Source organism: Talpa europaea, assembly GCF_964194135.1.
Source record: "Talpa europaea genome assembly, chromosome: 1".
NCBI classification, from domain to species: domain Eukaryota; kingdom Metazoa; phylum Chordata; class Mammalia; order Eulipotyphla; family Talpidae; genus Talpa; species Talpa europaea.
This window is the reverse complement of record NC_140073.1, coordinates 10673722-10700963: the sequence shown is the minus strand read 5'-3', so window position 1 is coordinate 10700963 and position 27242 is coordinate 10673722. Positions and strand designations below refer to the sequence as shown.

Below are 27242 nucleotides of genomic sequence, written 5' to 3'. Positions count from 1 at the left end.
GAGACCCCAATGGTCACTACATTATGATCAAGGGGACAATACTTCAAGAAGAAATAACACTCATTAACATATACTCACCAAATGAAGGAGCACCAAAATATATCAGACACCTGTTGTCCTCTCTGAAAACAGACATCAGAGAAAACACATACGTAGTGGGAGACTTCAACACACCACTATCAACAATGGATAGATCAACAAGACAAAAAATAAGTAAAGAAACCAAAGCTCTAAATAAGGACCTAGAGCAATTGGGCTTAACAGACATCTATAGAACACTAAACCCCAAAAAAACGGAGTACACATTTTTCTCAAGCGCACACGGATCATTCTCCAGGATTGATCACATACTGGGGCACAAGACAAACATCAACAGATACACCAAGATTGAAATCATATCAACCATCTTTTCTGACCATGAAGGCATCAAACTAGAAATAAACCATAAAAAGAAGGCAAGGAACTTTCCTACCTCATGGAGATTAAAAACCACACTACTGGAAGACCACTGGACTAATGAGGAGATCAAAGAAGAAATTAAAAAATTCTTTGAATTGAATGACAAGGAGGACACCAATATCCTAAATGTATGGGATGCAGCAAAAGCAGTAATAAGAGGAAAATATATAGCAATAGAAGCTCACATCAAGAAACAAGAAAGAACTCAAAGAAACAACCTAATCTCGAAGCTCAAAGATCTAGAAAAAGAACAACAAAAAAACCCCAAAACCAGTAGAAGAAAAGGAATAATAAAAACCAAAGCAGAAATAAATGAAATTGAAACTAAAAAAAACAATCCAAAAGATCAATGAAACCAGGAGCTGGTTCTTTGAAAAAATCAATAAAATAGACAAACCCCTAGCCAGGCTCACAAAGGAAAAAAGGGAGAAAGCACAAATAAACAGGATCATCAATGAAAGAGGAGAAATCACAACGGACACAGCAGAAATCAAAAGAATAATCAGTAACTACTATGAACAGTTATATGGAAACAAGTTTAACAATCTAGAGGAGATGGACAAATTCCTACAACTCTACAATCACCCAAAGCTAGATAAAGAAGAAATAGAACACCTAAACAGACCAATTACAATTAGCGAAATTGAAATGGTAATCAAAAACCTCCCCAAAAACAAAAGCCCAGGACCTGATGGATTTACAAATGAATTCTACCAAACATTCAGAGACGAATTGGTGCCTATCCTTCACAAACTCTTCCAAAAAATTGAGAAGGAAGGGGCAATACCAAACACGTTCTATGAAGCCAACATTACACTAATACCAAAACCGAACAAGGACAACACAAAAAAGGAAAACTACAGGCCAATCTCCCTAATGAACACTGATGCAAAAATCCTCAATAAAATTTTAGCCATCAGAATCCAACAATGTATCCATAAGATAATTCACCACGACCAAGTAGGATTCATTCCAGGGACACAAGGATGGTTTAACATCCGAAAATCAATCAACGTTATCCAACACATCAACAAAAAGAAATATAAAAACCATATGATAATATCAATAGATGCTGAGAAAGCTTTCGACAAAGTGCAACACCCATTCATGATAAAAGCCCTTGAAATTCTTGGGATACAAGGAACATACCTTAACATCATAAAGGCCATCTATGACAAGCCAACAGCCAGTATCATTCTCAATGGTGAAAAGGTGAAAGCAATTCCATTAAGATCTGGAACAAGACAAGGATGTCCACTCTCACCACTGCTTTTCAATATAATACTGGAAGTGCTAGCCAGAGCAATAAGACAAGAGAAAGACATCCAAGGAATCCAAATAGGAAAAGAAGAAGTCAAACTATCACTATTTGCAGATGATATGATATTATACATAGAGAACCCCAAAAACTCCACAGAAAAGCTAATTCAACTCATCAATCAGTTCAGTAAAGTGGCAGGATACAAAATCAACACGCAAAAGTCAGTAGCCTTCCTATACACAAACAATAAATCTGAAGAAGAAGAAATCAAAAAGACCATCCCTTTTGTTATTGAAACAAAAAAAATCAAATATTTGGGAATAAATCTAACAAAAGAGGTAAAGGACCTATACAAAGAAAACTATAAAACACTGTTAAAAGAAATAGAAGAAGACACAAAGAAATGGAGAGACATCCCCTGCTCATGGATTGGAAGAATAAACATTGTTAAAATGGCCATCCTTCCAAAAGCAATATACAGATTCAATGCTATTCCAATCAAAATTTCAATGTCATTCTTCAAAGAAATAGAACAATTATTGATGAAATTCATATGGAATCACAAAAAAACCCGAATAGCCAAAGCTCTCCTGAAAAAAAAAAAAGAAGGGAATGGAGGCATCACACTCCCAGACTTCAAACTATACTACAAAGCCATAATCATCAAAACTGCATGGTATTGGAACAAGAACAGACATACAGACCAATGGAATCGAATAGAAAATCCAGAAATAAACCCACAGATTTATGGTCAACTAATCTTTGACAAAGGAGCACAGACTATGCATTGGAGCAAAGAAAGTTTGTTCAATAAATGGTGCTGGGAAAACTGGGTCGCTACATGCAAAAGAATGAAGCTTGACCACTACCTCACACCATACACAAAAATCAACTCAAAATGGATTAAAGAACTAGACATAAGACCTGAAACCATAAACTATATAGAAGGAAATATAGGCGAAACACTACGTGATCTGCACATCAAAGACATCTTTACAGACACATCACCCAAAGCAGTGATAGTGAAGGCGAAGATAAACAGCTGGGACTACATCAAATTAAAGAGCTTCTGCACAGCAAAAGAGACAATAACAAAAACAAAGAGAAACCCCACCAACTGGGAGAACATTTTTGCACCCAACACTAATGATAAAGGACTGATCACAAAAATCTGCAAAGAGCTGTTGAGACTCAACAACAACAAAGAAAATAATCCAGTCAAAAAATGGGCAGAAGAGCTAAAAAGAAACTTCTCTGAAGAGGAAATGCAAATGGCTAACAGGCATATGAAAAAATGTTCAACATCACTTGTCATCAGGGAAATGCAAATCAAAACTACCATGAGATACCATCTTACACCAGTGAGAATGGCACATATTAAAAAAACTAGCAACAACAAATGTTGGCGAGGGTGTGGAGAAAAAGGAACTCTTCTGCACTGTTGGTGGGAGTGCAAACTGGTCAACCACTGTGGAAAGCTGTGTGGAGATTTCTGGACCTACTAAACATAGAGCTTCCATATGATCCAGCAATTCCACTCCTAGGTATTTACCCAAAGGACACAGAAACATCAATTCCAAAGAACACCTGCACCCCTATGTTTATAGCAGCACTGTTTACAATAGCTAAGCTTTGGAAACAACCCAAATGCCCAAAAATAGATGACTGGATCAAGAAGATGTGGTACATATATACCATGGAATATTTCTCAGCATTCAAAAAAGATAAACACATGCAATTTGCAGCAACATGGATGGCGCTGGAAGGGATCATGCTCAGTGAAATAAGCCAAAAAGAAAAAGAAAAATACCGGATGGTCTCACTCATGGCAGGAATCTAGAAAACTTAAATAAGGGACCAGGAAAATGAATAACTATAAGAAAGTGAAAATCAAAATCAACAAAAAACTATGAACCAGAGACACTTTTAGGGGGGTGGGGGTGGGAGGGGAGGGATTGGGGCCAGAATGGGGGGGCTGCAATTGTATGGGGAATATAACAATAAAATTTATTATCTAAAAAAAAAAAAAAAAAAAGAATGTAAGAAGGAATCTGATGTAAAATATAAAAATGCAAAGCTTGCTGTCAGTGAGGGAGTGAGGGATATCTTTATTTCTTCCTGAAAACCTTGTTAAATATTTGAGTGGCTTGTTCATATTCAGACTGCATCCTTTTAGAAAGAGGAATAAATCACGCCATTACTTGAAAATAAATAAATAAATAAATAAATAAATAAATAAATATATGAGAGGGAATTTTGCTGGCTATTCCACTTAACACAAGGTTTTTAAAGTTCATCTACCTTTTAGTATTCGCAGAATTTCTCTTTTTTATGCTGGAATAATTTTTCGTATTTTGAATTAACACATTTTGTTATCCATTCAGCAGTTAACCAATATTTGGATTTTTTCCACATTTGGTTATTATGAGTAATGATGATCGAGCATTCATGTCAATGGAAACTACAACGTAATTTTATTTAACACTATTGTTTTATTCCTTTGCCCAACATCATTCACTGTCCATTGATTTTATCTTTCTCTAACATTGTTTATACAAATGCACCCTTTCATGAATTATGATTATTTTATTCATAATGAAATCTCTCTATTGCATTTTAACTTAGAAATAAATCACGTGTCTTAAATTTCTTGAAACTGAGCACAAGGATTTTCAAAGGTAAACAGTAAAACCGATTTTAAAGATTATAATACAATATAAATAAAATGCACTATCAAGGTAAAATCGATGTCCTTAGTAAATTAATAATCCTGTACAATATAGATATACCAAATTCTTTCTAACATATATGTGATTTATAATTACATTCAAGCAAGAAATAACATTCTGTCCAATTAAACAAGTGTGTTATAAGAGGTAAGTTTATACATTTTTACATACACAAAGACCTACTGAACTACAAAATGCTGATAATTATCATGAGGAGTTTGAATACATTCTTTTAAATCTATGAAAACAATGCTACTATTTTTCTAAGAATAAATATAGTGTGATACTATCATTAGTTGTTTAATAATTTGAGAATTGTTGGAAGTTTGAATTTATATCCTATGCAACCACGCCAAAGGCGAGAACAATGGAGTTTTCGATACAACTTGAGCCTTGAGCTTCCACCCTGAACTCTGGCTTGACTGGGACACTATCAAGCTTCCATAGATAGTCTCTTTCATCTCATCAAAATTGAAATTCTCTCACTTTCTTTTCTATATGTGTATTGCTCAAGTATTCTACTTTCTCAGTGGCTTTCTAACTATGTGCATACAAAAAAAATAGATTACACACAGCCTCATGAATCTGCCTAACTGTGCTTAAAATTTTGTAATGATTGAGTAATTTCAGAGTTCTAATTTGACCTATGTTGATTGATGATGCCTTGGACAGATTTTTTTTCTTTGTGGTAACTTTACATTGTTGTTTGTGTATTTGAAATATAGGCTCTTCCCCACCATGTATTGATTGTATACATTCTTTACTTTCTTTCTTTCTTTTTTAAAGATGTATTTATTCATGCATACAAGAACCAGTGTACAGGCCAGATGTGGGGGAGGGTGAGAGGATTCACTACAGACAGAATGAGGAGCAGAACAGCAGACTGACAGAAATACACTGCTGATGGGAGCAGTGGGTGAGACAGAATCGTCTGCCACGTCATGTGGGTATCTTCTCTCTGGCTGGGATTGAACCCACTCTGCAGAGGCTGCGGACAGTTTCACAATGCTGTGCTCAACCACCTGCGCCACCATGGAGGCCCAGTTGTAACATTTTCCTTAAAGACATAATGTCTATATTCCTTCCCTTTAACTGTTGCTGTCTTTTAACTGATTTAAACAATATAAATTAGAAGAAATTCTGCGTGTCACTTCTTTGCCTTTTAAAGACAATCTGAAAATCATGAGCTTCCATGTAAGAAGTCCAGTAGACATACAAGAATATTAACTAGTATTTTTTATTTTATTATGTACATGGCTGTTTCACATTTAGTGTCCCTGACACCACTCAGTGCTGAGATAACAGACATGTGGGCTGAAGCCCATACAATAGGATTGTGAGCATTCCTGAGCTAAGAATGCTCACAAGTTCCTACTGGACAAAGTAATTTACAAAATAATGCTGAAATGATGGTGAACTATTAAAAGGGACTTTTAAGCAGAGCTGAGAAGGGAAAAGGATTTAGGAAATGTCCTTGGAAAGTTGATTGAGTAGCTGATCATCACTAATTACAGCAAAATGTTGTACTTTGCCAAGGTTCTTACCATTGCCCTTTAGAGCACAATCAAATGAATTATTGTTGTGGGGAAAATTGGGAAACTGGCCAGTGGCAAAGGGGTAAAAAAATTCAGTAGAGACAGAATGGAGATAAGTAAAGGCGTTTTATTTAAATACCTTGCAAAGCCATTAGGGCTAAGACAGGCAATATCCTCAGAGCAAAAAAGAAGATTTTTGAGGTTCTCTTCTCTTTTTTGTGGGCTTTCTTATGGGGGAGGTTTTCATCAGTTAATGCTGGGATCTCTGGTCTTGGGTGTTGACTTTGACATAGAATGTGTCCTGGCAGTATATCTGCATTCCTTTGGCTCTGCTGGTTTTTTCTGGTCAAGGTGGCCAGTCTTATGGTCTGGTTCCCATGGCAACCTTATGGGTTCCCCTTATCTGTCCAAGCCTCCCAAATTTCCTTCTGGGCAAGGAGTAGGAGCTTAGTTTTTATCCTTATTAATTTTTAAAATTTTATTCTTTGTAGGTATTGAGATTCAAAATGTAAATAGCATTGGGTATGCTGATGGTATGTAATGCATGCTTTGATAAATGTATAATTTATAAAATAATGATCACCGTAAAGTTAATAATAAAAATCATTTCACACAGTTACTATTTGTTATGTTGAGAACTCTGAAGATCTACTGTCAGCTAATTTGAAGTGTACAGTACATTATTGCTAATTGTAGTCTCCATGTATACGTTTGATCCCATGGTCATCTCATGGCAGAATGTTTGTAAGCTTTGACAAACATCACCCCACTTCTGCCATTGCATCCTCTGATAAGACCACTTTACTTTCTGCTTCCATGAGTTCAAATTTTTTAGTTTCCACATGTAAATAAGATCCAAAGTATCTGTCTTTAACTGTTTGTATTTTTTCTTTTAGTATAATGACCTCTAAGTCCATGCTGACAATCTTTACTCTTTTCTTGTAAAGGGTGTGGATTTCTCATTTGCCTCAAGCCTCTCTAACTCTCTAACTGTACCATTGTCTACCTTCCATCTTTTTGTCTTCCAACTTGCATCCTTTTTAGATCTGAAAATCAATATCTCCATCCAACAATATCTCTTTATACTAGACTTAACTTTTTTTTTTGGATAAAATATTTGGATATATACTTCTTGGTGATTTTGAGGCTTTACATGAATGAGTGCTTACACAATTAATGCTGGCTACTTCCATTAGATTATAAAATCAATTAATAACAAAAACTAGGGATGCTCTTGAATGAAAAGAACTGAAAAGCACACAGTTCACCCAGTAAAAGCACAATAAATTTTGTATGATAAGTTAATGTTTGAATGGAGAAAATGAACAATAACCATTTATCTAATTCAGAAAGGTTAGCTCAGAATGGCACAATTTATAAACACGTAATGTTATCAGATCTTTGGATACTGCAAAATGATTGCATTGGACTTTAAAACAAGCACTCATTCGTCAAAATGACAACATTTCAGACAACTTTGTTTCCCTTACATCGTGCGATGTAACTTTAAAATCATAGCCGCAATATGCGTTTATGTGTGGATAATTAAATTTTTACAAACATGTTTTAGTCTTCAGTTTTACCAGGGCATCTTTCACGTCCTTGTTTCGTAGACTGTAAATCAGGGGGTTCAGCATGGGGATCACAAGGGTATAAAACAACGAGGCCATTTTGTCCTGGTCCAGGGAGTAGGCAGAACTCGGCCTGAAGTACATGAAGAGCATGGTGCCCTGAAAGATGGCCACGGCCGTCAGGTGGGAGGTGCAGGTGGAGAAAGCTTTGAACCTGCCCTCAGCAGAGCGGATTTTCAAGACCGATAGGAATATATAACAGTAAGAGACAAGAACTCCTGAAATTGTACTCAGTTCAATGACGCCAAAAACGGTGAATATTGCTAACTCATTGACCTGTGTATCTGAACAAGATAGCAATAGGAGAGGAGGGACATCACAGAAGAAGTGGTTAACCTCATTTGACCCACAGAAACATAAGCGGAAAGTTAAGATGGTATGTGTCAGAGAGTCTCCCAAGGCCACTGTATAAACCACAGCCAGGAGCAGGGAGCACACTTTGCTGGACATGTTGACTGTGTAGAGCAAGGGGTTGCTGATGGCCTGGTACCGATCAAAGGCCATGACTGCCAGCAGAACACACTCTGAATCTATAAAGAAACAGGAAACAAAGAATTGCAGAGCACAACCGAAGAATGGAATTGACTTGTTCGTGGAAATAAGGTTCACAAGTGTCTTTGGTGCAACAGCTGTGGAATAGCAGAGGTCGTAGAAAGAGAGTTGGCTAAGGAAAAAGTACATGGGCGTGTGCAGCTGTGAATCCATTTTAATTAGAAAGATCAAGCCAAGATTTGCCAGAACATTAATGAGATAAATGACTAGCAAGGTGATGAATAGGGTCATGTTTTTCTCAGGATTGTTAGTGAATCCCAAGAGAACAAATCCATTCAAGGAGCAGTTTTCTCTCTCCATTCTTCTTACTCTCTAAATCTTTGAAATAATAGTCAAGAAAACAATAGGTACATGCTTAACTCTTCTTGACATCCACAGATATCTGTAAGGCAAGATGAGATTTCTTGTAATTGTCTTTCCATAATGTGAATATTTACCAGTCATGTAGTCATTCTGGAAAGAAGCGTTGTTATCAACCTGATAGCAGTGTGCGAACCTGGGGCAGGCAGTTGAAACTTCTCTCTCTATGTACATGTAATTGATGATATATGCCTTTGTACATATGGTTTAAAATAATTTTCTCTTTAACTTCTTTATCTATGGATGTGTTCATAAAGAATTGATTTCATTCTATGCTTTAAATAACATAAAAGAAACACTCATGATAGAAAGACCAGGTTTAAGGAATAGGACAAAACATTTCTATGCTTGGAAATATTCACCCGGACCAAAAATGTTAATTGCTATATTCATCAAAAACTGCTTGAATTAAAAGCTATGAATTAGTTATAAAGACAAGAAGCATACCATTGTCTATTAATAATGAAAAATTTTACATTATTGATTTTTTCCTAATATATCTTTATTATTTGTTTAGACAAAAAGTAAATTTTATTGATGATTTTTCTACAAATACATTATTGTTTTAATCAGACCGGAACAGTCTGAGGCCAATGGGTGATGTCTTGACAACTCAAAGAAAAGTGGTAAAATGATACATAGAAAAAAGAATTTAACATAACCCTTTCTATCTTTTTAGAATGCAAATGAGCTTTCACATTAAAAAATCAAAATTGGATTAGGGTCAAGAAAACCATCCTATGTATGAGTGCATGCACATGCTTGTCAGTGTCTGTGTCTCTGCAGAAATATGAGAATATCAGTGATGGGCTTTCTTTTATTAATACAAAATGACATGTGATCATTTAGATTTGACTTTTCCATGGTGCTCTTCATACTGTAGTAACCTAAATCATTTTTGAAATTTAAGATAAACTTGATATTGTGTGTGTGTGTCTGTGTGTGTGTAATGCCTCACTGATAAAGACAGTTAAAGTTACCCTATAAAACTGGTTTAAACTAATTTAAACTGTCATTTTATGGATACTAATAATTTTAGACTCTCTCAATTCTGATAAAAAGTATAAATTTTTGATTATCGGGTTGCTGAAGATATTAAACTGAGCATGAAAACATACACTCATTCATTGAATAATTCCTTAATTTTTTTTTTCTGAAATGTAAAAATTTTCCCCAATATTCCTTAAGTTTAGAGACTCATAGACCTACCTGAAGCAAGCAGGACTTTCTGTTCTGTTGTGGTAGCTGAAAATAAGTGGGAGGCATTTTATTTTACCAGGCAGCATCTGGGACTTAAATCTCTGATGCTTCTACCCTCAGGCTTCAGGGTATGTCAACATGTATTAATTATATTTCCCGTTCTATATTCTCCCCAGTGAATAAAGTAACATCTTAGCAAAACCGAGCTTTATGTCTTCACTATTGGCAGCACATTGACCTGACAGGAAGAAAACTGGAATTTTTTTTTTTTTTATGCTAGACTTCACATTTACAATAAATGGACATGCTCAATGTCCAAACTGAAATCCCATAAAAGCCAAAAAAATACTCTGCACTTAGTCATCCAATCTTCTCTTTAATTTCATTATGTTTCTATCTTTTAAAACATTTCCTTTCCCAGCTTAATTACGAATATCACTGTTCTTCATTGGTACCTTTTTCATTGAACTATGATTTTCGTAAACTATAAAACTGATCCTTTCAAAATGTGTACTTTTTGCATTTTTTTATGTTTACAAGATTGTGCAAACACCACTATTCCAATCCACAAAACTTTTCATTGCCCTAATAAATAACTCATATGTGTTAGCCATTCCTTTCCTTTCCTTGGCAGCCAGTGGTCCACATTGGGATTATACTTTATTGCCCCTAGTAGAATTCACCTAAATGGCATTAAATATATGATAGGGAATTTTGCTGGCTATTTCATTTGACACAAGGTTTTCAAAGTTCATCTACCTTTTAGTATTCGCAGAATTTCCCTTTTTTATGCTGGAATAATTTTCCATATTTTGAATTAACACATTTTATTATCCATTCAGCAGTTAACCAATATTTGGATTTTTTCCACATTTGGTTATTATGAGTAATGATGATCAAGCATTCATGTCAATGGAAACCACAAAGGTAATTTTATTTAACAACCATTGTTTTATTCCTTTGCCCAACATCATTCACTGTCCATTGATTTTATCTTTCTCTAACATTATTTATACAAATGTAACCTTTCATGAATTATGATTATTTTATTCGTAATGAAATCTCTCTATTACATTTTAACTTAGAAATAAATCGTTTGTCTTACATTTCTTGAAATTTTGCACAAGGATTTTCTTTTTTTTTTTTTAAAGATTTATTTTATTTAATTATACAAGCACTGGGTACAGTCAGAAGCGCGGGAGGGAGAGAGAATTCACCAGAGCCAGAGCGGGGAGCAGAACAGGCAGAAGGACCGAAGTACACTGCTGAGGGGAGCAGCAGGCACAGCAGAAGTGGTCTGTGCTCCTTGTGGGACCCTCGCCCGGTGGTCGGGGATTGAACCGGTGCTGCAGAGGCTGCGGCAGCCTCGCAGCCCAGCGCTCAACAGCTGCACCACCAGGAGAGGCCCTGCAAAAGGATTTTTTAAGGATAAACAGTAAAACAGATTTTAAAGATTATAATAAAATATAAATAAAATGAACTATCAAGGTAAAGTCAATGTTTTTAGTAAAATAATAATCCTGCACAATATATATGTTCCTAACTCTTTCTAACATAGATGTGATTTATGATTATGTTCAAGCAAGAAATAACATTATGTCCAATTAAGCAAGTGTGTTGTAAGAGGTAAGTTTATACAATTTTACATACACAAAGACCTACTGAACTACAAAATGCTAATAATTATCATGAGGAGTTTGAATATAATCTTTTAAGTGTATGAAAACAATTCTACTATTTTTCTAAGAATAAATATAGTGTGATACTATCATTAGTTGTTTAATATTTTGAGAATTGTTGGAAGTTTGAATTTCATATCCTATGCAACACTCCACAACAGAGAACAATGGAGTTTTCCATACAACTTGAGCCTTGAGCTTCCACCCTGAACTCTGGTGTGACTGGGACACTATCAAGCTTCCATTGATAGTCTCTTTCATCTCATCACAATTGAAATGCTCTCACTTTCTTTTCTATATGTGTATTGCTTAAGTATTCTACTTTCTCAGTGGCTTTCTAACTATATGCATACAAAAAAAAATAGATTACACACAGCCTCATGAATCTGCTTAACTGTGTTTAAAATTTTGTAATGATTGAGTAATTTCAGAGATCTAGTTTGACCTATGTTGATTGATGATGCCTTGGACAGATTTTTTTATTTTTTTGTGGTGACTTGACTTTACATTGTTGTTTGTGTTTTTTTGAAATATAGGCTCTCCCCCACCATGTATTGATTGTATACGTTCTTTACTTTCTTTTTTTCTTTTTTTTTTTTAAAGATGTATTTATTCATGCATACAAGAACCAGGGGACAGGCCAGATGTGGGGGAGGGTGAGAGGATTCACTACAGACAGAATGAGGGGCAGAACAGCAGACTGACAGAAATACACTGCTGAGGGGAGCAGTGGGCGAGACAGAAGCGTCTGCCATGCCATTTGGGTATCTTCCCTGCTGGCTGGGATAGAACCCGCTCTGCAGAGGCTGCGGACAGTTTCACAATGCTGTGCTCAACCAACTTACACCACCATGGAGGCCCAGTTGTAACATTTTCCTTAAAGACATAATGTCTATATTCCTTCCCTTTGACTATTGTTTTCTTTTAACTGATTTAACCAATACAAATTAGAAGAAATTCTGCGTGTCACTTCTTTGCCTTTTAAAGACAATCTGAAAATCATGAGCTTCCATGGAAGAAGGCCAGTAGACATACAAGAATATTAACTAGCATTTTTATTTTATTATGCACATGACTGTTTCACATTTAGTGTCCCTGACACCATTCAGTGCTGAGATAACAGACACGTGGGCTGAAGCCCACACAATAGGATTGTGAGCATTCCTGAGCTAAGAATGCTCACAAATTCCTACTGGACAAAGTAACTTACAAAATAATGCTGAAATGATGGTGAACTATTAAAAGGGACTTTTAAGCAGAGCTGAGAAGGGAAAAGAATTTAGGAAATATCCTTGGAAAGTTGATTGAGTAGCTGATCATCAGTAATTACAGCAAAATGATGTACTTTGCCAAGGTTCTTACCATTGCGCTTTAGAGCACAATCAAATGAGTTATTGTTGTGGTGAAAATTGGGACACTGGCCAGTGGCCAAGGGGTAAAAGAATCCAGTAGAGACAGAATGGAGAAAAGTAAAGGTGGATTTATTTAAAGACCTTGCAAAGCCATTAGGGCTAAGACAGGTGATATCTTCAGAGCAAAAAAGATTTTGAGGTTCTCTTCACTTTTTTTGTGGACTTTCTTATGGGGGACACCAGTTTTCATCAGTTAGTGCTGTGCTATCTGGTCTTGAGTGTTGACTTTGACATAGAATATTTCCTGGCAGTAGTATATCTGCATTCCTTGGGCTGGGCTGGTTTTTTTTGGTCAAGGTGGCCAGTTTTATGATCTCGTTCCCGTGGCAACCTTATAGGTTCCCCTTATCTGTCCAAGCCTCCCAATTTTGCCTTCTGGGCAAGGAGTAGGAGCTTAGTTTTTATCCTTATTAATTTTTAAAATTTTATTCTTTGTAGGTATTGAGATTCAAAATGTAAATAGCATTGGGTATGCTTATGGTATGTAATGCATGCTTTGATAAATGTATAATTTATAAATTAATGACCACCGTAAAGTTAATAATAAAAATCATTTCACACAGTTACTATTTGTTATGTTGAGAACTCTGAAGATCTACTGTCAGCCAATTGGAAGTGTACAGTACATTATTGCTAATTGTAGTCTCCATGAATATGTTTGATCCCATGGTCATCTCATGGCAGGATGTTTGTAAGCTTTGACAAACATCACCCCACTTCTGCCATTGCATCCTCTGGTAAGACCACTCTACTTTCTGCTTCCATGAGTTCAACTTTTTTAGTTTCCACATGTAAATAAGATCCAAAGTATCTGTCTTTAACTCTTTGTCTTATTTCTTTTAGTATAATGACCTCAAGGTCCACGCTGACAATCATTTCTCTTTTCTTGTAAAGGGTGTGGATTTCTCATTTACTTCAAGCCTCTCTAACTGTATCATTGTCTACCTTCCATCTTTTTGTCTTCCAACTTTCATCCTTTTTAGATCTGAAAATCAATATCTCCATCCAACAAAATCTCTCTTTTATACTAGACTTAAGATTTTTCTTTGGATAAAGTATTTGGATATATACTTCTTGGTGATTTTGAGGCTTTACATGAATGAGTTGCTTACAAATTAATGCTGGCTACTTCCATTAGATTATAAAATCAATAACAAAAACTAGATATGCTATTGAATGAAAAGAACTTAAAAGCACACTGTTCACCCAGTAAAAGCACAATAAATTTTGTGTGATAAGCTAATGTTTGAATGGAGAAAATGGACAATAACCGTTTATCTAATTTAAAAAAGGTTAGCTCAGAGTGACACAATTTATAAACACTTAATGTTATCAGATCTTTGGATACTGCAAAATGATTGCATTGGACTTTAAAACACTCATTTGTCAAAATTATAACATTTCAGACAACTTTGTTTCCCTTACATTGTGAGATGTAACTTTAAAATCATACCCGCAATATGCGTTTATGTGTGGATAATTAAATTTTTACAAACATGTTTTAGTTTTCAGTTTTACCAGAGCATCTTTCACGTCCTTGTTCCGTAGACTGTAAATCAGGGGGTTCAGCATGGGGATCACAAGGGTGTAAAACAAAGAGGCCATTTTGTCCTGGTCCAGGGAGTAGGCAGAACTCGGCCGGAAGTACATGAAGAGCATGGTGCCCTGGAAGATGGCCACGGCCGTCAGGTGGGAGGTGCAGGTGGAGAAAGCTTTGAACCTGCCCTCAGCAGAGCGGATTTTCAAGACCGATAGGAAAATATAACAGTAAGAGACAAGAACTCCTGAAATCGTACTCAGTTCAATGAAGCCAAAAACGGTGAATAACGCTAACTCATTGACCTCTATACTAGAGCAGGAGATGACGTAAAGCGGGGGTAAATCACAGAAGAAGTGGTTAACCTCATTTGACCCACAGAAACATAAGCGGAAGGTTAAGGTCGTGTGTGTCAGAGCGTCTGCCACTCCCACAGTGTATACCCCAGCAACCAGCAGGTAACACACCCTGCTGGACATGTTGACTGTGTAGAGCAAGGGGTTGCTGATGGCCTGGTACCGATCAAAGGCCATCACTGCCAGCAGTAGACACTCAGCATCTGCAAAGATACAGAAAACAAAGAATTGCAAAGCACAGCCAAAAAACGGGATTGACTTGTTCTTGGCAAAGATGTCCACCAGCATCTTGGGTCCAACAGCTGTGGAATAGCAGAGGTCACAGAAAGCAAGGTGGCTGAGGAAAAAGTACATTGGTGTGTGCAGTTGGGAATCCATTCTAATTAGAAAGATCATTCCAAGATTTGCCACAAGAGTAATGAGATAAATGACTAGAAATATGGTGAAAAGGGTCACTTTTTTTTCAGGATTATTAGTAATTCCCAAGAAAATGAATTCCATGTTGGTAGAGCAATTTTCTTTCTCCATTCTTCTTTGTTCTTGTCTAAATTTTTGAGAAAGTGATCAAGAAAAGATAATAAATACATGTTTAACTTTTGTGGACATTCACCAGAAAAAAGCTTTAAGATGAACGCTATTTTCTTTTTCAGATGCCCTTTTTGTACTCAGAAAATAACCCAGTCATACCTTTTTTAAAGAGTCCATGCAAACTATATTACAATAATATATATCTGGGACAGGGTGAATTAAGTTGAGGAACTTTCTTTTAAATCTAGAAGTCATTCATTAAAAACTGTGTTCTCCAGTTTTTTCCTATTATCTATTGCAAGTGTATACCTATATAAAAGGGGGGGTCTCTTGACTCAAGAAAAATGCAAAAATAAGTGGAAATAGTAGACAACATATATACATTTGCATCACTTTTGGATTTTGAATAGACTTTTTTCTTAAAAATGGAAATAGTATTTGGGACAATAAATGTTTCTGAGTATATAGGCTTCTCTTTCTGTGTAGGTACGTGTGTGTCACTATTTTGTAGGCATGTGTGTGTAGATGACATATTCTAGTTGGAATGTGGATGATCTATTCGCTTCTACAAGTTGCATGGCATATGGTTCAGATGAGATTACATCCACATGTTGTTACTTGACATGTGATGCCTCAGTTACTCTTGAAATTAAACAAAGCAAGCAATATCTTACATTCATGCATATAGTGCCTCCTGATAGAAGAAATAAAGCCCTTTCAGTAAATAAATATTAATATCAGATAATTAAAATGTTATTTTGTGGATACTAATCATTTCAGTTACATTCTTTTAGTACTAAGAAAAAAATAACGTGACCGTCAAATTTCAGGATGCATTCAATTGCGTAAGCATGCACAAAATTATTCATTTACTAATATATCATTTTGTTCAAAAAGGTAAGTTCCCCTTCCCCATTTATTTTTTAAATTTGGAAATATCAGAACTTACTTGAGATGAGCAGGTCCTGAGTAGATGCACAACAGGCAGGTAGCATTTTATCTTATCAGGTGGCATTTGGGACTTAAATCTCTGAAGCCACTGGCCTTGGGCTTTGGTGTTATACAAACATGCATTAATTACATTTCTGGTTCAGGTATTCCCCAGTGAATACTGCAGCAATTTTAGAAAGGACTGAGTTTTAATGCTTCAATATACCAGCTAACTCTTATATGTTATGAAGAAAACTGCTAATTAGATGGTGAAATTCAAACAGAACCCCACTTAATCCTTTCCAGATCCTTTCTATTGTTCATTTTGTTTCTCCCAATGTAAAATATTCTCCTTCATGGCCATATTTATGAATATTGCTAACTAATTTTCTATAGTATATTATCACTTTTTGTAATATAATTCATATACATGTATGATATTATGTGTTGGCCTATTCTAGGCTTCTCATATGAACAGAATCCTCTTGTATCTGTTTTTATTTTGATCAAGCTTCCTTTGCTCAGCATAACATTTTCAAGTCTCATCCATTTGTTGCAAGCGTCAGAAGTTTGTATCACTTTATAACTAAATAGTATTTCATTTCTGATATACCTTATGTTTATTTATAATCAGTTGATGAGCATTTGATTTTTCTGTACATTTTGGCTGCTATCAGTGCTATAAATAATAACAGAATATACATATTCTGTTAATGCCATCTGCTATTAATGCTACCAAACATTTTCTTCCTCCCATCCTCAACACATGTAATTCACATACATTTAATTGACTTTGTGACTCTATCACAATCTCTACCCTTAGTACACCCTCTCTATTGAATTGTATTTATTCATATAGGAATTTTGCATTAGATTTAAGCCTTCAAGAGTATGATCAATATTTACATTTTTTGAAATCATTACACAAGGAATTGCAAAGTAATTGCTTTCTAAATATTTATTTATTTATTTATCTATATTTATTTATTTATTTATAAAAGATTTATTTATTTATTTATACAAGCACTGGTTACAGTCAGAAGCGTGGGAGGGTGAGAGAAATCACCAGAGCCAGAGCAGGGAACAGAGCAGGCTGACTGACGAAATACACTGCTGAGGGGAGCAGCTGGCGGCAGGAGAGGTCTGTGCGCCATGTTGGGCCCTCCTCCGGTGGCCGGGGAGCATCCGGGGATCAAACCAGCGCTGCAGAGGGTGCGGGCAGCTTCGCAACCCAGCGCTCAACCGCTGCACCACCGGGGGAGGCCCTCTAAATATTTATTGCTTCATAGTTCAGATGATGAAAATTGGATGGTGATGAACAAAGAATCGAACTACCCTAGGTTTGAATATTGTTTTACATATGCTTATATATGTGTAACTATGACTCATTTACACATGTTTGAATGGATATTACATATTTACAAGGTAGAAGTATACTGGCTTTCTAAAAATAATCTCAAGATATGATTATGTTATAGGTGCTTTGTAAGTTGAGGAAAGTTTCATTTTTATATTTCCCAAATTATTTCCTAAGCAATAACAATGGTATTTTTAGACTTCTTGAGCCTCGATCTACAATTGTGGTATCCAGTATAATTTGACTGCCTCCAAAGTTCCTGGTAATCCTGCTTTCCCAGTGACCTGAATGCTTGATTATCTGTAATTCTCTATAGGTGTGCTGTTCAATAATTGCCTTATGTATTAGCTTTGCTAAGTATATGCACAGCAAAAGTTTAAAAAATATATATCTTATACAAACAAACTTATCGATTGACTTAAAGTGTTAAAACCTTCTCATAAAAGAATTTGGAATATGAAACTTAGAGTTCTAAGGGTTCTTACTGGCTGGAATGATTTTTCTTGGGTATAAATGAAAGTTTTCATTGCTGCTATGCAGTGAAAGTAGTAGGGAATATTCTGTTATGCAGGAGAGCAGCTGAGATACCATTGAAAGCTCTCTCATATCCATTATTAAAAATTAAATAGGAAATTATAACAGTCCCAAATACAAAGAACTACTAATGATGCCTCTACTAATCATACAAAAAAACTACATAACATATAATTCAGGAATAAAGGCTTGAGTCATTTCACAAGAAAAGCAAACAAAACAACTGAAATGTTTGTTGAAATTAAAGGGAATATGGAATAGACTGTGGAAAAAGGAAATCATATATTGAGTAGATCACCTGTGATCATGTGACCAGCAATGGAAAGGAAGACTGTACAAGTTCTGAGTGTCTTTTCCTATTGTTTCGATGTGCATTTATTTGTAAATATGTGAACCAATATTCTTTGCTTATTATATCTCATTTGTGATATAATTTTGGTGATACAGTTTTTTGTGTTATCAAAAGTCAGTAGAGTCATGTTAAGGGCTGGGGTATGAAAAGCTATGCTGAGAAATGGTGCATCTGCTATTTCTCTGTCTGCTTGTCTTTATCCTTGGCCAAGGAAAAGTTGGCTAAGTAAACTGGAAACAAGTTAATATTGCAGTATGTTGGTGTGCTCATGTAGCCACAAGTGACTGAGATGTCTTCTTACCACATGACATAATGGAAATTCTCAAGAGAAACATCACTAGTAAGAAAGCTAAGGTTGAGTTTCTTAGGGGAATTTAAAACTGACAGTGATTTGGTTTGTGTCTTGTGAATACTGACAACAAGGAGTGCATGGATCTAACCAAATTTTGAAATTTTGAAATTTCCAAGTCAAAGCTTGTAAATATTTATTATCATGGGATGAAAATAAACAATACAATAAATAATGTAGAGCAAAAATATTAATGACTGAAATATATTTTGAAATAATATATGTCCTCCAATTTCATCTTCAAATGCAGGTTGTATGTGTGGTATTTTGCCAAGTCTGTGCTTTGAACTCCCCATTGAAACACAGGTGCTATACTATATATTAGGCAGCCAATTTGATGATGCAGAGAATGACATTCAGTAGTACTTAAGTTAATAAAGATAAAATATAGACAGACAGAGAAAAAAATTTCCACAAGCTGCTGCTAAGAAACAGTTTCCAAATCACCTTGGAATAGGTTGGATATAGAAAGATACCAACACATTATTAAACTGTACTTAAAATATATTTGATGGTGCATTGCTTTTTCAACATTCCTGTCTTTCACCATCTTATTGTACAATACACAACCATTGGGATAACTACCAGGTACTTAAATAGTGCAGGCACTATTCTCAGCATCTCAGTTAATCATCTAATAATTGATGTTATAGGTACTATAGTCATTCCATTTTATAGGCAAGTTAGCTCTGGTATAGAAAAATTAAAGAACTTACTTAAACTGCCACTCACTATTTGGAAACAGAGCCTGTATATACACTGTGGGAATCTGACTTCTTCCAACAAAGTGCAGTTTCCTTCTATGTATTCTATGTTCTGTGTTGTCTTCTTTCCATGAGATTTCTAACCTTCTACAATGTTATATTAATGGAAAGAGAAATATAATTAGATATAATAACAAGTTTGTTTTAATGTTTCAACAAACATATGATTGGATAAAAAAACCAAGACCAAACACCCTTTCAAACATATATGCTGAGAAACATATTTCAGAATTTAGCACTGTGAGATTTCATAGTTGTTAGCTTATTTAATTGTTTGATTAATGACTGTTTCTTTCATCAATAATTGCATGCAGGGATCATATCTGATTTTGCTTTCAGTTTTGTTCTTCAAATACAGGAAAATAGTTGGTCCAGTTAAATGAAGAGATGAATTATGAATAGACTGATGATATATATATTTTATATATTATATATTATATGTATTTATATTATATATATTATATATAACTTATATATATATACAATTCAAAATATATACTTCTTATACAGGTATGCCTTAGAATGATAATTACAGAACAATTTGTCCTCTTTGGTTTTTTTTTAATTTTTTAATTTTTTTTTAATAGAGGCATGTTTATTTATTTATTTATTTGTTTGTTTGTTTGTTTTTTGTTTATACATGCACTGGGTACAGTCAGAAGTGCGGGAGGGTGAGAGAATTCACCAGAGCCAGAGCAGGGAGCAGAGCAGGCAGAAGGACCAAAGCACACTGCTGAGGGGAGCAGAGGGCGGCAGGAGAGGTCTGTGCGCCATGTGGGACCCTCCTCCGGTGGCCAGGGAGCAGCCGGGGATCGAACCGGTGCCGCAGAGGCAGCAGGCAGCTTCACAACCCAGCACTCAACCGCTGCGCCACCAGGGAGGCCCCAATTTGTCCTCTTTGTACAGGATTTAACAGGGCAGTAAGCTGTATTCTTGACAATATAGTTGATGTAGTGTGATCAAACATATGATAGCTATTTTTAAAATATAAAATAAAAATGATAATAAACTGAAAACAAAGGTCAGTAAACATTAGCTGTGAGTATATTTTTGACAGGAATGTTTACATTAATGCCATGACTTCTGTCAAGATACTAGCCCAATATGATTCAATTAATGTTTGTTCAGCTTAATTCCATAATGTGGATAAGGACACTGAGGCTTAGACTAATATCCCAAGTTAGTCAGCTAGTAGGTAATGGACATAATTCAAATTCAGGTGTGGGTGAAGCCAAAGTTCTTAAGAGTGACCCTGAGGGTGGTTAGAATACAAAAGAGTGATGATAGGAGAGACAGTGTGGGACAAAGAAATGCTGAAGGGAAAACAGGACATACATTCCTGACAACTTCCCATTGAACATGAATTTCCATTCAAAAACAGAGAGATAGGAGGGCACCTTTCTCTTTTCACCCATCTAGCTGCTTTGGCTGACCTATTAATAACATTGAGAGATCAACAAGAGACAAATAAATTAATTTCACATATAGGAAGTGTCCATAGGTAGGGGACCTAGAGAAATGACCAGACTTTTTGATTTTCTATCCTTCTTAGACAAAGAAGAATAGAAAAGAAAACAGTTAGGGGTTGTAGATTCACAAAGAAATAAATATGTCTGTTTCCGTAGTTTGGGGGACTTTAAATTTCTTATCTCTGGTAATAAGGATACCTCCTACCCTCCATTACTGAGAGGGCTCTTGATGTCACATGGTGGTTCATCTCTGTCGTCATGGACAAAAGAGGGTTACAGTGTCCTTTCTGTACTGGCTGCTTTTTATGTATCTTTCAGTCAAAATAATCAATATGAGATGGTGACGTGATTTGTGGCAACCTGGAAATACTGAACCCATCTAGGGTAAAAGTAGGAGACACTGAATCTTAGGTTCTTACTTTATAGGGGAATGAACAAAATGATCCAACCAAAATGTTATCATTTACTAAAATTCTTCCCAAATATATATAGCAAAACAATTTTAGGATAGAAAATAAATTCATCCAAATTATTGGGTAGCTAGCTATGGCTTGAGTTCACATGGCTATGACAACAGAAAATTCTTATTTAAGCAAAAAGGTATTTTAGTTTCCTGTAGAAACTATAATATATAGGAAAGAGTAGCAAAAGAGATTGTTCTAGCTTTTCAATGCTAGCAAATAAAAGTGGTTTCTCCTCTATTTAGATACAAATTAGTAGTTCTTGCTCTCAAATACACACACAAAAAAGCTATTTTTGCACCATTAAAGCCAGTTCCTGCATGACAATTAACTGGATGAATAATGTGTAGTAGAATCTTAAAGTTTACATGTATTCTCATGTCATTAGGGACCTAATAATTGAGGGATTCCAGGCATGATCATTTCCAGAGGACACCCTGGGAATAATTAGCAGATTATTGCCATTATGGATTTTTTTTTCCCTCAAAACACATTGGTATTCATTTATTTTATTTTTTTAAATTTTACATTAACCTTTTACAATACATATTTTTTAAAACAATATTTGCTTCCCCCTACCTCCTCAGGTTGAGTCCCCATAGAATTTCCTTCCCCCTCACCAAAAAAAGAATTTCCTTCCCCAAGGCACTTTACACCATCACTATATTCCCTTGTGCTCCTCCCTCCCTCCCTCTGGTCCCTCTCCCTCCTCCTGGCCTGCAATATGTATCTGATTTATAATTGTCTTTTTTGCTTTGTTGTGTTTTGTACTGTTATTATTATTTTTTACACTGATGTCTTATTTGGTTCCCCTATATTCCTGTTATAAGTGAAACCATATGATATTTTTCTTTGTCCTTTGGGCTTATTTCACCGGGCATAATTCCTTCCAGCTCAATCAACATTGCTATGAATGGCATGAGTTTATCTTTTTAGATTGTGGAATAATATTCCATTGTGTATATATACCACATATTCTAGATCCAGTCATCTATATTTGGGAATTTGGGTTGTTTCCAGGTTTTACCTATTGTAAATAGTGCTGCAATAAACATAGGTGTACAGGTGTTCTTTTGAATCACTGTTTTTGTGTCCTTTGAGTAGATCCCTAGTAGTGGAATTGCTGGATCATATGGTAGCTCCATTTTTAGTAGACTGAGGAACCTCCAGACAGCTTCCATAGTGGTTGGACCAGTTTGCACTCCCACCAGCAATGTAGGAGAGTTCCTTTTTCACTGTATCCTCCCCAACATTTGTTGTTGCTTGTTTTTTGTTTTTTTGTTTTTATTTTTTTTGATATGTGCCATTCTTACTGGTGTAAGGTGGTAAGCTTCTGTACAGCAAAAGAGACATTAACCAAACAGAGAGACACCTCAGTGATTGGGGGAAAATCTTTGCACTCCATTCAACTGATAAGGGACTGATCACAAAGATACACAAAGAACTTAGGAGGCTCAACAAAAACAAAATAAATAATCAGTCAAGAAATGGGCAGTAGAACTTAAAAGACATTTCTCCAAAGTGGAAATGTAAATGGCCAGAAGGCATATGAAAAAATGTTCAACATCCCTTATAATCAGGGAAATGCAAATCAACACAATGGTACTTATAATAGAAATTCTATTCCTGTTACTTGAAAAGCAGTTTTTACTATGACTAATATTTGAGTTGCTTGTAATGCCACTTGGACTCCTACAAAGGACCCTTTTTAAACTATATATATATATACACACACACACATAAATATGTATATATAAATATATAACTATTGACATTTAAATTATTTCAAAATAATAATCTTGGAAGAACAAAAAAGTTACCTATTATTACAAATACTGAAAATTGATGTTTCTTCCATGTCATAATACTTAAATTAGTTTGTGATTTGGTACAGTTTAATGACAAGGTCAGTGAAATGCAAGTTAACTCTAAGCAAAAGTAGAGGTTAGGCATTTTATCATGTTATGACCAGACCAGAAACTTAATATTTAAAGCAATTTACTATGATAATAAGGAAACAATTTGAAAACTATTTTAAAATTTGCTACATAAAAGTGATTTTCCAAATATGTTTTCAAAGCAAATTATATTTAAAAATCCAATTATTTAGAATTCACCCACTAAAGGATGAACATCTTGGTTATCTTTTCTTCCATCTTGAGAGTGGAGAGTGAAAACCTAATGGTAAGTGAGTGAGCCATTAGTACCAGTGAGCAGAGGTCCAAGCCCCTATGATTACTGCAAAAAGTAACCATTTTCTCATGTAATCATGGCATAACTTTGTAGAACAACATTTGCAATCTCTGCCTAAATACTGGGCCTTTGCACCATTCTTTGTGATGATTCTAAATGCCCTTGGCATGGTATTGAGCAGAGAGAGAGGACAAGGTGGGATGAAGAGAAACTGTTAAGAGTAAGTTCATTGTATTCATTGTTCTAGAAAAGCACCATTGTTAGGCATATATTGATAAATTGAAATTTCAATCTTTGACATCAGATCAGCTGGTATATAGCAAGTATGAAAGTGGCTATTTGTTTTAGATCTGAGTTTATCAAGAAGACACTGCAGGTTATATTGCTTTGCTTCACCTGATTTTATATCATTTGACATCAGAAAATCACACAGGGTTTTGTAGGTAACTGATTGGCTAACTCCTATGAACTGCCCAGAAGAGGTCAAAACTGGAAATGTGTGGCACTTCCAACAAATGATAGGTGATATTTGAACCAGCCTTAAGAAGTTATATTTTCCCAGCTAGCACTCTTTGATGCTGAAACTTGTTTGGTAATGAAGAAAGGTCAAACTGTTTCCTTACAGCCTCAGAACCTACTTACACCTGTCACAAAAGAGAGGGCAGCAGAGACAATTCTATAATCATCCAATGAGTGAGCGTCTGCATCTGAAGACTCCCCTAATTTGTAGTGTTCTTGGAGGCCTTTGCCCCACCACTTTCCCTCTGGTAACCTCAGTTCTGCAGATTCCAAGGGCTTGTTTTAGTTTGGTTTTGTCTATTCCTTTGTTTTGTGTCTCTCTATTACACATGTAATTGAAATTATCTGGTATTTATCTTTGTCTTTCTGACTTATTTCAGATGGAACAACCCCTCCAGTTCTGTCTGTGTGGCTGTGAATGGCAAGACTTCATGTTTTACAGACCTGAGTAGTATTCCACATGGATATGTACCACACCTTCTTTACAGTCATCCAGTGGTGCCACTTTGGTTGTTTCTTGGCCACATAAACAGTGCTATAATGAAAATTGGAGTGCATATAGTTTTTTTAATTTATTGTTTTCTTTTTAACTCTTTGGTGGGGACTCCCTAGTGACCTAGGGTTTAAGTCTCAGTGCTATCACTGCAGTGGCTACTCCAGCAGCCTGAATTTGAACCCGGGCCAGGGAGCTGACCCACATATGGTACAACAGACCTCTCTGGGCTTCCCTGCTGCTCCCCTGAGTAGTGTATTTCATAAAATATACTACCCCACTCTGCCTCTGGTGAATCCTCTCACTCCCTGCATCTCTGGCCTATACCTCAGTTCTTCTACACAATTATAAATTAATAAAATCTTTAAAAAAAACTGTTTGTTTAGATAGATATCTAGAAGTATAATTGCTGTTTCATATGGTATATATTTTTTAATATTTTAAGAAACCTCTGTACTGTTTTCCATAGAGACAGGACCCACAGGTCTGAGTTAAGGTGTTACTGTGGTTTTCAATTATATTTTCCTGAGAAGTTACAATGAACATTTTTCACAGCCTGCTGGACATCTACATGTTTTCTTTGGGCTAGTGTCTATCTAGCTTTCCTGCCATTTTAGAATGGGTTATTTGATTTTATCTGTTGTTGAGTTGTAGGGGTTCTTCATAATTTTTGATCACATGGAGCAGTGACCTCTCCTGTCTCATCTGCTACTCCCCTCAGCAATGTATTTCAGTAGATACACCTGTTTTGCTCCCCACTCTGTCTCTGGTGAATCCTCTCACCCTCTGCACCTCTGGCCTACACCTCAGATCTTGTATGTATAAATAAGGAAAAAAAAATTAAAAATAAAAAAATAAAGATAAAACTCCTGTCTTTTTTGACAGTGTGGATGGAACTTGAGATAATTACGTTAAGTGAAATAAGTCAGAAAGTGAAAGATGGTTTCACTTGTAGAATATAAAAATCTAAAGGAAAAAAACTGGCAAAACACAACAAAAATGACTTAGACTCTGGAAAAACTTGTGACTCTTAGAGGGAAGGAGAGACTGGTGAGAGTTGAGTGGGGGTGTGAAACTATACTGTCCAAATTATATAGTTTTGTAAATGATTGGCAAAGATGACAAAGAGTCTATTTGGGCATTGAGAGGAGAGTGGGGAAAAAATATAAATTCCAAAAAAGAAAATATCTTATTATAGCACATCAACAATGCCCTTCTTTGAACATTTAACAACATATTGCTACAAACTTTGTTCATGATTTACAGAATCTACACATCACCAACTCTACCTGTAGTCCATATCATCACCCTCCCTCTACCTTCCAAATCAGTTATTCTAATTCCATATATATTCTCTTACTGATTATCTCATTTATTGAACGTTTTAATATTACAATTAAAGGGCCACTTTATCAGCATAAGATACATATTAACACACTACTACTCCAAGTAACAGCTATATATGTGCATCTATGCACATACATATTTGTGTGTGTGTGATATAGCACATATCCGCTTATGTACATTTATTGAACATTATATCTTTACACACATATTTCTATAATCATGTTTATATAACATATACTAAATTATTTATGTTTATATATTATATTATATGTGCATTTATACATTACCTGCATATCGTTTATTATATCATATGTATATAAGTGTGTGCATGTATATACTTTTAAAAAAGAAAGAGGAGACAATATTATCTATCATTAACCCTATACATACTCTTCCAACAAGGAATCTATAGCTATGATTGTACATTCATATTGAAAATATATTCGATTCTCACTATTCCTAAATCAAGCAGGTGATTACTCGCTCCCTATCAATTGACTTCAGAAATGGAAAGCAATATTCCCCTCAGAAGTTCACAAGTGCACACTCACACACACAAAGATGCACACACACACAAGTAGGGTGTCTATGTATATGTGTCTTTTTTTTTCTATTTCCAAAGGAAAAAATAATTCTTATCTCTGTAAAAGAGCAATATAAATCATAACAGAAACCAAGTTTATTTTGTTTAAAAGATGTTCACATTTTCCAAACTTTTGGTACTAGTTGCACACCTTCAGTATGTTTTCACACAGGTGATGGCAATAACTTTTTTTTGCCTGGTGGCCACCAAGTGTTTTGACTATTAGATTTCATTTCTAAGATGTCTAATTTAGTAAGAAAATAATGTTTCCATTCACCCTTTTTAGTGTGTAGAAGGAACTTCATTTAGTGTATAAAGAAACAAGAACCAAAAAATCACAGTGTCCCAAAAGCAGTTTTTCTTTGCCCTTTTCTGTAAAGACAATTAGTTTAGAATTACTAATATGTCTATTTTATCTATCTTTTCTCTTTCCTTTTGTTTCTATTTAAGCACAATGGACAGTGAAAAGGAGAGGATTTCTCCAATTCATTCAGAATTTTCCTGGAATTTGCTGTTAACATGTTTTTTCTTTGTTTTATTCTTTCCACATCTAAAATCATTTCCATTGCATTTTTATAGCTGCCTATAGCTGTCTTATCTTAGAATCCTATTGATTCACTCTTTGCTTTGTTCTCAGTCAGGCTGATTCTTT

The 27242-nt window shown here is 35.3% G+C and overlaps 2 protein-coding genes across 2 annotated transcripts; both read right to left on the bottom strand.

The window, feature by feature from the left end:
• Positions 1-7537: 7537 nt before the first annotated feature.
• LOC311171332 (olfactory receptor 5W2-like) lies at positions 7538-8644 on the bottom strand (the record flags this gene model as incomplete). Its single annotated transcript, XM_084234072.1, has 1 exon — positions 7538-8644. Exon 1 carries the CDS (start codon positions 8465-8467, stop codon positions 7538-7540), a length of 930 nt encoding a protein of 309 aa, XP_084090198.1. The 5' UTR covers positions 8468-8644.
• Positions 8645-14306: 5662 nt separating this feature from the next.
• LOC311171267 (olfactory receptor 5W2-like) lies at positions 14307-15353 on the bottom strand (the record flags this gene model as incomplete). Its single annotated transcript, XM_084233972.1, has 1 exon — positions 14307-15353. The coding sequence occupies exon 1, from the start codon at positions 15237-15239 to the stop codon at positions 14307-14309; it is 933 nt and encodes a 310-aa protein (XP_084090098.1). The 5' UTR covers positions 15240-15353.
• Positions 15354-27242: the final 11889 nt, after the last annotated feature.